At 37.8% G+C, this 12138-nt stretch overlaps 1 protein-coding gene across 2 annotated transcripts in view; it reads left to right on the top strand.

Annotated features, from left to right (window-relative positions):
- Nucleotides 1-11900, top strand: part of LOC122658623 — a 46768-nt gene extending 34868 nt beyond the window's left edge. Inside the window, exons 12-16 of one of the 2 annotated variants that reach the window (XM_043853649.1) lie at nucleotides 1616-1751; nucleotides 5191-5383; nucleotides 11221-11303; nucleotides 11422-11565; nucleotides 11601-11900. In XM_043853649.1, the coding sequence (XP_043709584.1) occupies nucleotides 1616-1751; nucleotides 5191-5383; nucleotides 11221-11303; nucleotides 11422-11544 (535 nt within the window). In that variant the 3' untranslated portion in view covers nucleotides 11545-11565; nucleotides 11601-11900. Of the gene's footprint in view, nucleotides 1-1615; nucleotides 1752-5190; nucleotides 5384-11220; nucleotides 11304-11421; nucleotides 11573-11600 lie in introns of both variants that reach the window. The other variant, XM_043853648.1, reaches the window with a different exon arrangement.
- The last annotated feature ends 238 nt before the right edge of the window (nucleotides 11901-12138 follow it).

The following is a 12138-nucleotide window of genomic DNA, read 5'->3' as shown; positions in this document are numbered from 1 at the left end:
ATTGGGCAGGTTCTCCAGACCGTAAGTCTATTTCCGGTTACTGTTCTTTTGTGGGTGGTAATCTTGTCACCTGGTGTAGCAAGAAGCAAAATGTGGTGGCCCGTTCTAGTGCTGAGGCCGAATTTCATGCTATGGCACATGATATTTGTGAGCTATTCTGGTTAAAAGGTTTGCTACAAGATCTTGGCGTTGCTATTCGCCTTCGTATGATGCTGTATTGCGATAACAAGGCTGCCATTAGTATTGCACATAATCCGGTACAGCACGATCGCACGAAGCATGTTGAGATGGATCGGCATTTCATCAAGGAAAAGTTAGAGGAAGGCCTTATTTTTGTTCCTTATGTGAAGTCTGCTGATCAGCTTGCTGATATGTTCACCAAGGGACTGCCTGGACGGGTCTTTCATCCTAACCTAGTCAAGTTGGGCATGCTTGATATCTTTGCTCCAACTTGAGGGGGAGTGTTAAGATATACCAAAATTCCAACCGTGGGGGTATTCTGGTCCTTTTTCCCTTTTGATTTTATGTTATTATTCTGTTTTATGTATTCCTAGATTCCTAGTCATATTTCGGCTAGGACTAGGACTTTTGCTTTGTATTTTTCATTCTATAAATAAAGGACTTGACTGATCTAATCGACCACTCAAGTATTCTCCCAATTCACTCTTCTAATAAAAAATTCTATAAATCTTATTTTACCCAAACATCACTAAAAACTGATAGAGCTGTAAAATAATCTTTTGTTTTGATGTCTAAAATTTTATTTCCATTCAGGGTGATTTTAAACAACATTTGTGCACACCAATTAAGGTTCTTTCCGGAACATAATTCCTTCAATATAAATCAGATTTAAGCAATCTTGGATTTGTTGGAAAGCTGGTTTTGTGATCTACCTAATACAAAATGTCTCAGTAAAAATAAAACTCATTTGATCAGTCAAACTTATTAGAGAACAAAAACATTCTAAATCAAGATCAGTTTAATGACTTATAGATAATATCGTATTTTCCAAGAACAATATAAACCAAATGTGAGACTAGGTATACCTGGACAATGATCGTTTCCAAAAACAGTATAAACCAAATGTATGTTTTGATTGTTTCAAACTTTCAATAGCTTGCTTCTTCAGTTCTGCTGCCTTCTAGTTCTATCACTTCTATGTTGATTTTTGATGACTTAATATGGCTTAATGTTGATTTTTAATGACTTGATGTGACTTAATGTTGATTTTTTATGATATAAGGATATATATTGTAGCATACTAAATAATGTCAGAAAAGAGGAGAAATAAAAAATAACACTTGGGCGCCTTGTCTTTTAAGCGCATAGGCACCCCTCCACTGCCTTGGGTCTCCTTGTCACCGTGACAACTATGTTCCCATCTTAAAATTTGATACCAAGTCTGTCCTTGTATGTTTATCGGATGCTAATTATCTTCCCTCGATATAAGTAATTTCTGTAGTATTTCAGAGTCATATGGATTAAGATTGTCATTCTATTGTCCTGTTGCCCTGAACTTTGGTTGAAAAAAAAATTTCTAATGAAAAATTTTGTAGTCATTTTACCTGCCACTAGTGATCAACCTGAGATCTACGTGCTATCTTTCCTTTTGCAGAAGGCAAGTTTTCTGGATTTCGAAGCAAATTTTGCAGCTGGTAATGGAAGATGCTATTGAGGACTGCCTCTTGAGGCAAATCCAGTGGCTTCGGAGAGATGACGTTATTGCTCAAGGGATCCGTTGGGTCCAAAATGTAAGGGCTAAATCTATTTATATCGTCACTATCCCGTTTTAATTTTCTATCCATTGAGTCCAAAATGTAAGGCCTAAATCTATTCTTATCATCACTATCCCGTTTTAAATTTCTGAACTCCATATTAGCATCTGAAACTTGAAATACTTTAAGCACGTAGTAAATAGGAACATGACTTTTTTTCAATAGTGGAAAGCAGTAAGAAATTTTCGATAAGTGAAATGTATCGTTGTAGTAATGTCCTTTACACATTATACGTAGTGGTGTATAAGAATAGGTTTTAAGGGGATGATTGTGTGGTCATCTCAAGGTACAGTTTTTGGCATTTCTTGAATTCTCTCCTGGTTAAGGTACAACAGCTTAAGGGAGCAAATATTCTGGATGCTGATGATCTACATGTAACTTCTCATAGTATTAAGGCCAGTATTTTAGAGTCTAGTTAAAGTGCCTCGAAGAAACAGTAGGACCTACAATAACCATGCTGAGGCAGGTTATGTATTTCCATCTAGTGGCAAGAGTATGACCGTCCTTGATATTGTATGAGTTTGAAGAACATCTGACCAATGGGGTCCATTTTAACTGTGACTCATTTTCTGATACTTCTTTTTTTTTTTTGGGTTGTGGGGTTCTAGGGCTAAGAGTATGACCGTCTTTCATATAGTATGACTTTTGAAGGAACGATGACACTACTCAGGCCTTTCTAAACTGAGATTCATTTTCTTGATACCTTACTTTTGGGAAGGAGGAGAGGACTTGTTGTACAATACTTTTCTAGGGTCCTTTAATCCTTGTACAGTATTTAAAGACTTTTTATTTTCTGTGCATCTGTCACCCCCTTCAATAGTACTGCTTTACTACTGAAAGGGAAAAATTATACTGGGTTTTGTTAATAAGATGTTGCTCTGAGATGTGAGTGTTGATGCATTTAAAATGCTTTTCCTCTGAACAAATGTGTTTTAATTGGTGCATGCAACCTATTAGTTACATGCACCATTATGTTTTAGTCAAAAAGACTGGAATTCTGGTGCTGGTGTTGAAATAAGAGAGTGACAACCAGTTGAAATGATTTGTGCTACATTCAGACTAGAGAAAACACCTCCCAAGATTCTTTGCCATCTCAAATGAAATACAGTGGCGTCCCAATCAATGTTTCTCTTCTACAAACAAGAGAAAACACTTCAGGTTCTCTTCCTAACTGACTTCTTTACCTGGCCCTCCATCCTCTCAGTGTCTCTTGCAAAACGCAGTGAAGATTAATTGATCAGAGATTTTCTAAAGACTCTCTTTCTAGAAACAGACATTTGGTAACAACTATCCTTTATTTCTAAAACCTCACAATTCTAAAAGGACTATCTAGTCAAATTGGAACCTTGTCAGTTGAAGAACTCCCTCCAGATCTTGTGTTTTCTGGCAATCACAGCCTCAAAGGTAGTTTTTTCCTTGCAAGGACTTTCTTGGTATTTTTTTGCAGTTCAGCACAAGTCATTTATTTTTATCATGTACTAAGATCATACACGCCTTCTAGTAGAGCCAAGTTTCCTAATCTCGGGATCGGTCAAGACTGATATCGATCCGGATCGGTTAAAATAGTCTTAGATCGGCCAAAAATGACTAAAATCCAGGTTTTATTGGATCGGTTGTTGTAGTTAAATCTGGAAATGGATCGATTCTAGTAAGAGATCAAAGGGTTAACAGCTAGGAGAAGAGAAGAGAGAATGAGAGAGAATCGATTGTGTGTGGAGTGATTCTCAACACACATATTAGCTTCATTAATTAACTTCTATGAATTACACAGACTTCCCTAGGGAGGTAAATGAAAATAAGAAAAGAATGGAAAAATACAACTAGTCATGTCTTGTAACAAGATAATGACAGAACTACCCTTATACAAAATATTCTAACAACTCTAACAGTTTGTATTGGTCATAAAAATATTAAAAAATCAAGAAAATTAAAAAATTAAAAAAAGGCTGAAAAAATGGTAATCATTGTTATGACGGCTTCCCTAATCCTATTTTTTAGGTTGAGCTTATCTTTTCCACCTCCTCAACCTTTCCCCTACCTCCATTATCTAAAAAAACTCCAGGTTTCGTGGGATCAAATCAATGTTTTCATGGAATGAAATCTTCCCATAATAGTTTCCTAGTCCAAAACGGTAAGATCCCCCCCCCCCCTTTCACTTGAGGTTAAATCTCTAAATAACGGCGTTAAAGACTCGGGACAAAGAAGAACATGAAAATCTGGGTTTTAAAACCCTGACCACCTTAAGCAGATCAATGTTTACATGGAATGAAATATTCCCTTAATCGATTCCCTGGTCAAAAACAGTAAGATCCCCCCTTTTTTCTCTCGGATTCAAAACCCCAAATCTATGAATCACAATATGAAAGGCTTGTGACGAAGAAAAAATATGGGCTTTAGAACCCAAAAAATGAGGAGTATCGGATTGGATCAGCCGATCCAGGGAACGATCCAGTAAAACCTTGCCAGATCAGTCTAATCTCGGGATCAGCCTCGACCGATACTGATCCAAACCGGCTGGTATCGGCCTATCCGATCCCAGATTATGAACCATGAGTAGAGCAGATGTTTTAAGGAAAGCCACAATCAAAGCAGTCTGAAGTCCAGAAATAAATGATCCTGGAAAAAGTTTTGAAGTTCGTTAAGTAATGAGTTATTTTTTCCACTATGTATGTCTGAGTTTCTTTCCAATATCTTAATTGCAGAAAATTCCTTCTCGTACATGAGTGGGCAAGAACTCTTTGAAATATTATGTATCCTTATCGCTTCTTGGCATTTGCTCTCTGAAATATTCAATCCAGGCTGTCTCTTTAGCATCTTCTGCTTTTTGTGCATGGAAGCATGTGTGGAAGCTGGTCCATGCTTGTTAGCGATGAAAATAGGTTTTGAACCCAGGTCTTGGGTAAGAAAAGTTGGCATTTGCTTGTTTCTTAATGAGTTGTAGAAAGATGCCTTAAGGTTTTTTGCATTGATGTGGCGAATGGGTGGTATTTTTTTAATTACTTGCTACTTTGATGATGTGTAGGCTGTAGCTAATGCCAGTGTCATCTAATAGGTTATAACTCTTTATTTTTATTTTGTTATGTTACAATTTTCTTTCATGTTAGCACTTACTCTTTTAATAATTCACTGAAAAGTTAACTGAAATTATTGAAATACCAAAAACTTGTGTTGTAGCACACTGAAAGAGCTGCTGAAACAAATTTACAACTAATTATACCTTTGTTGTAAGAACTTAAGATTACCATTTTTAGTTTCAAAATCTTATTGCGAGCAAGAAGCTATCTTTAGATTTCGGATATAATATATTTGCAGGATATGGAGATAGCTTTGTATAATATCCAAACTATTATGGAACTTACCTGGTTGATAAAATTTATCGTTTTATTCTAAATTTTGAGTCTCTCTCTTTTGACAGGTTCTCTGGCCCAACGGCACATTCTTCTTGAAATTGGATAACATTCAAGGTGATATAGGCAACTCTGAGTTCAGCCAGAAACCAGCACAAACTGCAAAAAGCTTAGCTGGCAATAGGATCTCTAGACCAGGCTCTTTTGAGTCACAGCTTGAGGCGGCTCGTAGAGCCAGTGATGTCAAAAAAATGATCCTTGGTGAGAATTACTCTCTAACAAGAGCTAGACTCTCTAACAAGAGCTAGAATGAATCCGTTTTCATTAACAAGACCTAGAATGAATTAGTTTTCTTGGTTGCACTTTTTGATGAGTGGTCACATGCTTTCCTGCTGTTCATTGGGATAGTTTCCTTTTTCAACCTACTAACCTAGAATAAAACTTTTATACCAGCTTTCCAGTGGAAGTCTTGTAACTATCATGATCTTAGCAGTAATATAAATCTCTAATAATGTGATGCAGGATAGGAAAAATATCTGATGAGCATGATCATTTGGACTGATTGAAAGAGAGAACAAGGAGAAAATAATTATGGATAATACCATTACTCAACTTTGACCTTGGAAAATGGCTAAAATGTTCAAACCTAAATTCAATACAAATGAAACCAACCAAACTAAGACCCAACACCCTCCTCCAAAATAATAATAATAATAATAAAAGAATGTCACAAAACAACCTTGCAATCTCGGAAGAGAAAATTTTAACTCTGTGAAAAGATAAACCATGTGGGTACTGTTAGCCACTAAACATGGTTACCATACCCTATAAATTGCAAAGGGTCGGTTGGAACCAATGGTGCCTTGCACCAGTGTGCTTGAAAAATGATGCATTATATTAGGCACTGTTCTAAAACTCAACGAGTTGCCTTAGCTTGATCCAATTTCTAGTGAAATCAGTGACATAAGTCAAGGTTTGAGATTTCAGTTTTGACCATTCGACCAAAATTTTGCATGTTTCCGCTGGCCGTTTCGGTGATCAAATGGCCATATTTTGGTCTGAAACTTTAGGAAAACCCTAATCAAGCATTTCTAAACATATAGAAATCTTTAGATTGTAAAAAAAAAAAACCTAAAATGGTAGTTTGGTTTCATACCCTAGGTTGGTAGTATATGTCGTGCCCTGCTATGTACTTTTTCAAATATATCCTATTCTATACATAATTTAGTATTAGAACACACAAAATTGAATGAAAACAACATAGTTGTCACAGCATCTAGACGATTCAAGGCATTGGAGGGGGCTTGGACACAAGGTGACCAAGGTGACTTGACAATTATAGAAAACAACTAAAATATGCATTAGGAATGAAGAAAAATCATTTAATATTGCACAATGTCAAAGTGTTACAACTTAGAAAAACAGTGCTACAAGTAGTCAAATACAAGTGTACAATCAAGGTTAAAACACCTCAACGAAATCGTCCTCCAACTCTACGTCAGTGCCATATAGAGTTCCGGGAAGGCTAACCTTTGGAGAAAAAGTGTAGACCTTTAAGATTGAAACTTATACAAATCTTACTCAAATGCAGAAATCGTCGATGTAGATGCATTGTAGTAGTCCCCAACATTTTGTTCCACTAAGAAATGTGGGTGATTTGACCAAAATATCACATCATGGTTTTTTTTTTTGTTTTGGAGTTTTTCCCCCTTTAACAAGAAAAACCACTCAAAACTCACGAAATGGGTCAAAATTTTAATGCATTTCGATCGGAACAGTGCTTTTATATGCATTGTTTTGTGCCAAAACCAAAATTTCAGTCAAAACCTTGCATTCTTATTTCCTACTGAGTTGCACCATGTTCATTGCGACCTTCATTGAGAACAAAATATTTTGTGAAATGTCGGAGGTTTCGACCAATATTTCAAACTATGACTCAAGTTGCTAGTTTTGGGTGAGTTGTAATGTTGGACTTGGTCCAAGTCCAACTTGACTCATTGAGTTGATAATGATTGCTTTACACCATTGGAGCAAGTAAACATCTCAGGTCAGGGGCTACAGGACCTATACACAAGTCAGACGCCAATAACATGTTATGTCTCATCTTAAAGATTAGACACATCCTAGAATAACATGATCTATCTACTTTTTACCATCCGATCTGATATTATATTTTGGTTCTTTTTGAAATACCTATGAAGATCCTCTGGACCATTTAAATGGATGAGACTGAAAACACATTGTTGGAATCACCCATTTGTGCCTTTTTTTCCTTTTAAATTAGCATCTCATATAGGGCAAACCAAAGGCACTTGGTCTACAGTCTGTGTGGAAACTTCTATCAGCAGGTGTTTTACTTGCATTTTTTTTCATTCTCATTGGTGTCTGTATTGAAGAGGTCAGGCTTCGGTGCAATGGTAAGGTTGACCCATTGTGACCCAATAGTCACAGGTTTTAGTCGGGAAACAGCCTCTCTGCAAAGCGGGGATAAGGCTGCATACATTATGACCTTTCCCAGACCCCGTAGTGGCGGGAGCCTCATGCACTGGGTACACCCTTTTTATATTGGTGTCTGTATTGGAAGAGTGGTCCACAGTCTGTGTGGTAACTTTATCAGCAGGTGTTCTACTTGCATTTTTTGTATTGGAAGGAGAGGAATGCTAGGATTTTGAGGACATGCACAGAGGTATGTGTATAGAGTGGCTAAGAAAAATCCAACCTTTCTCTTTGGTAGTCTATTGTCCCAGAACTTGGGGCAGAATACTAGTCGTGGACTAATTGGGTTATTTTTTTAAGGACTGATTGCAATTGGAAAGGGGTATCTTCTTAAGAACTCAGTTAATTGTATGACACCCTCGCAAAGGTTGCCTCTTTTTTTTCCTTCTTGGTTTATGTTAATACAATACAGTTATTATTCTTCAAAAGATAGATATCTGGGACCCAAACAACAGTGGGTTCCAATCTTCTCATTGTGCGATGCACAGCAAGTTATAAGGATCCCGGACCCATGGAATGATTAAACAAACTCGCAATTGTTTTCTTAATGGAGAAAAAGAAAAGAACAAATTAATCAAAGTTCCTCCCAAATCATCCAAAACTTTGGGAAGCAGCTGCTACTCCTTGAAGGCATCATGTTTCTTCTGAGACATGGAATAATGTAGTCCTAGATAGATTCAGATCTACTAGGAGCCATGTAAATCAGGATTATAAAATCTGCTAGTTTGGAGGGTCAGATTTGAGGAATTTGGTCAAAACTAGGGTTAGGGTTTAGGGAATGGGGTTGTATTTATTTGGTAAAGCTGGGCAGGTCTAGGGAAGGCTAATGAAACAGGTTTGAAGAGATTTGAGTGAGAATTTTAAAAGCAGAAGGGTTTCGGGTTTTGGGAAAAGGGGGATGATGAGATCTAGGGTTTAGACGTGGATTTGGGGGCAGGGGCTTGGATCAAGTTCTCCTAGGGTAGGACTGAACATTCGGCCAAGATATGGGTGGGTTTTAATGGTTGGAATTGGCTAACTAGGATTGTAGGTTTTAGGGTTTAATGGGAGATGAGGGAAATTAGGGTTGTGATGGGAAGAGGGAGTTGCAAGCAAGGTCGAGTGTAGGGGATGGGGTAAAGGGGCTGTGGCTGAAATATGAACAGATTCTGATGGTGGAATTGGTTCAGCTGGGATTTTAGGGTTTCAGCAGCTTGAGGGAGAAGGTAGATTTTAGGGTTTTGCAAGAGGGAAGGGGCCGAAAGTTGGATCGAGTGAAGGGGATGGCCTAGGGATGCTGTGGTTAAAAGTTGGATGGATTCTAATGGCTGGAAGTGATGGACAGAAGTTGAATCTTAAGAAAGAAATTGCAGAAAAACTGTAAACACTTACTGATTTGCAAAGATTGCAAGACAGTAGCTTGAAGATGAGCTTGAGCAAGACCTCCCGATCTGAACAGATGCAAGGAGTCAATCGGAGTCCACCGATCCCTTCCACCTTGATATGACTCACAAGGTCTTCTTGATATTACCCACAAGGAACACTCACAAAGGAGCTACAGCAGCAGCCATGGCAGCAAAGCTGAAACAGAATTTTTCTTAAACTTCAATTGTGGGGAAGCCTCCCACGATTTATCTATTAATAGTATGGCCATAGGCCCAAACCCTAATACAACTTAAAGATCCTCTTAAGGACCAATAGAAATAGAAAACATCACGGAAATTGAACCAAGATTGAACCTGGTTCAGTTTAAGTTCCAAAATAAACTAGGTCTAACCAATAGAACTGACTCACTTAAATTGAACCAAAATTGAACCAGGTTCAATTTAAGTTTACAAAATAAACGAAGTATAGAAAACAGAAAATAAACTAAGGCTCCTCAATCCAATCGGCCATAAGCTTAGGGCCGTCTCTTCTTCTTAGTGATGCTTGGATCTGCATCATGGAATTCCTAGATGTCATTAGCAAGCATCCAGGAGAATCTTCACAAGGTCTACAAATGATGAATCCTCCAAGACACCTCATAGTGTATAAGAGAAGAGAACAGCTTATTAATATCTTCCTGGAAAATTCTAGAAACACCATAATTTCAAGCAACATCCCCACCTTTGTTCTATTGTTCCTTGGGAAATAAGGCTAGCGGCAATACCCTGGATTAAAGTGCATGTAGTTCTAGAATTGCGCTTTTTTTTGTGGGGGGGTGGAAGTGGATGTTACAGGTGCAGATTTAAATTTGACATACCAAGAGAAGGGGGGGGGGGGGGGGAGAAGGTACACCTTGTGGATAGGGCCTTACAGAATATCTAATAGAGTTGGCACAGGAAAAAGATTAATACAAAACTGAACTCATCTAAAACCTGGATCCAAGCATTAGGTTTATGGCTATTGTGTAGGATGTTACAGTATATGTGTCGATTGGAGGTCTATGGGTGTCCATAGACCTCACCATCGTGGGATGTTTTGTTGATTTACATTGCTATTTCCTTTTGTACTAGATACAGTTTCATATTGTCGTTAGGATTTCTTAGGATTATCTGTCTACAAGTCATATTGGCTGGCGGTAGAGTCAGATTCTATTGATGTGTACATTGATGCTGCCCTTCCCTAAAAGTTCGAGCTTTTAGATGAAATGGTAGCGAACATGGAATCAGAGCCAGGAGGTCGAGTGTTCAACTCCTGGGAAGTGAGTCGGAAGAGTTTTCCCGACATTTCTACTCCCTCGGTGCTGTGCGAAGGAAATGCCACATGAGCTCCACATGCAAGGACCATGGGATCTTGGCCTGCACATGTGGGGAAGTGTTGATGTATACATTAACGCTGCCCTTCCCTAAAAGTTCGAGCTTAGATGAAACGGTGGCAAACAGATTTCTATTCTGATTGTAATCTAATGGATGTTACTGACAAAGGAGAAAGACCCTGCACACAGGACAGCATTTCTTTCCTTTTCTGGTGATAGCGTCGTAGCTTGGAAGATGTTATTGGCTTGAACTGTCCAACCATGGTTAGCATAATTGTCTGCCACTTCATTATGTAATGACTTTCTACCGTCGCTTTCTGAGCATAGGTCAATTTTAGTTAGCCAATCATCTCTCTCTCTCTCTCTCTCTCTCTCTCTTTCTTCTTTCTTCCAGCTTGCTTGGAAAACCATGCAATAGTAGAGTTTATCGTCAGTGTTGTTGTTATTAGTATGTCACTAACAATCTCTCTAATATTGCATGTAATACAATCCTATGCACCAGAAATTTGATAACTTTCACTGTGACTGAAAAGATATTTTTTGTCAAAGAGAGATTTAGTTTATTTACCTTCTGTATATAGAGCATGGTTTGAAAATTTGAAAATTCTGTGCATAATATGTGAAATTTAAGCACCAATAAATGAACCTTATTTCCCTCCTCTGTGTGAGGGTTGGATATCCCTTCCTTTTTTGTTCATTTGTCTTGTTAAAATTTCTGTTTCCCAACCCCCCCCCCCCCACCCCTTCTAAAATTACTCTATGGATGTTAATACTGGAGACCTTCGTGCAAAAGCTAGCTTTTCTCCATTTTCTTGCCTAACCATGGAGACAGAAGAGTTTTACTTACTAGGCAGATGCAATTAATAAAGAAATTTGGTTATTTCAGGTGGAACTCCTACTGCGTTAGTTAGCCTGATTGGGAATAAACAGTACAAACGTTGTGCAAAGGACATTTATTATTTTCTTCAGGTAAGTTCTATTAAAGTTTTTAAACATTCACTGTCCCAATTATAAGTTCAATCTCTCTACTTTTTCTGTTCTTTCATCTGCTCCTATTTTCACAATGTGGTTTTTTCCCACACTGCAGTCAACTATCTGTATCAAACAACTTGCATATGGAATGTTGGAACAGATACTTGTATCAGTCTTCCCTGAGTTGCATGATGTTATTGTAGACATACATGAGAAAATGCAAGTTCAACCTGTGTAGGAATCATGGTTACTGATCCATTCTCCACCACCAAAATATATAGAGAGGATGTGTCCTCTCTGCTTAATGGTTGAAAGAGCTACCACTGAACACCTATTGAAGTTTGCCTGTATCCCATTCTTTGGTTGCGAGTGTGATTACATTTGGCCAATTTATCTGTAACATTATTCTTGTAACACAGAGGAACATAGTTTTCTTGTTTAACATTTGAAAAACAACATTTTTGGGGTGTTGGACGGAGCCTTTTATCTCTATCCCATCCTAACTGTACAGAATGTACAATTTGAATCTGTATAGAAGTCACAAATGGTGTGAAGGCTTCCCCACCAACATTATTGACAGCATTCAACAAAGATTTGTGTTGAACCTCCCTAGACCCCGTAGTGGCTGGAGCCTTGTCCATTGGGTACGCCCTTTCTTTTTTTATTCAACAAAGATTTGTGTTTCCCGAGAAGTACTCAATTACTTGGGTTTTCCATCTGTAATTCTTGTATTAGATTTTAGTTTTTTTTTTTTTTTTTTCCCGGTATGAGTATAAGATTTTAGTTAGTTCTACATTCTTTGTGATTACTCTTAATCAGCAAATTATCCAAT

This window comes from Telopea speciosissima, chromosome 4 (genome assembly GCF_018873765.1).
Source record: "Telopea speciosissima isolate NSW1024214 ecotype Mountain lineage chromosome 4, Tspe_v1, whole genome shotgun sequence".
NCBI lineage: Eukaryota > Viridiplantae > Streptophyta > Magnoliopsida > Proteales > Proteaceae > Telopea > Telopea speciosissima.
This window is presented reverse-complemented; position numbering and strand designations above follow the sequence as displayed.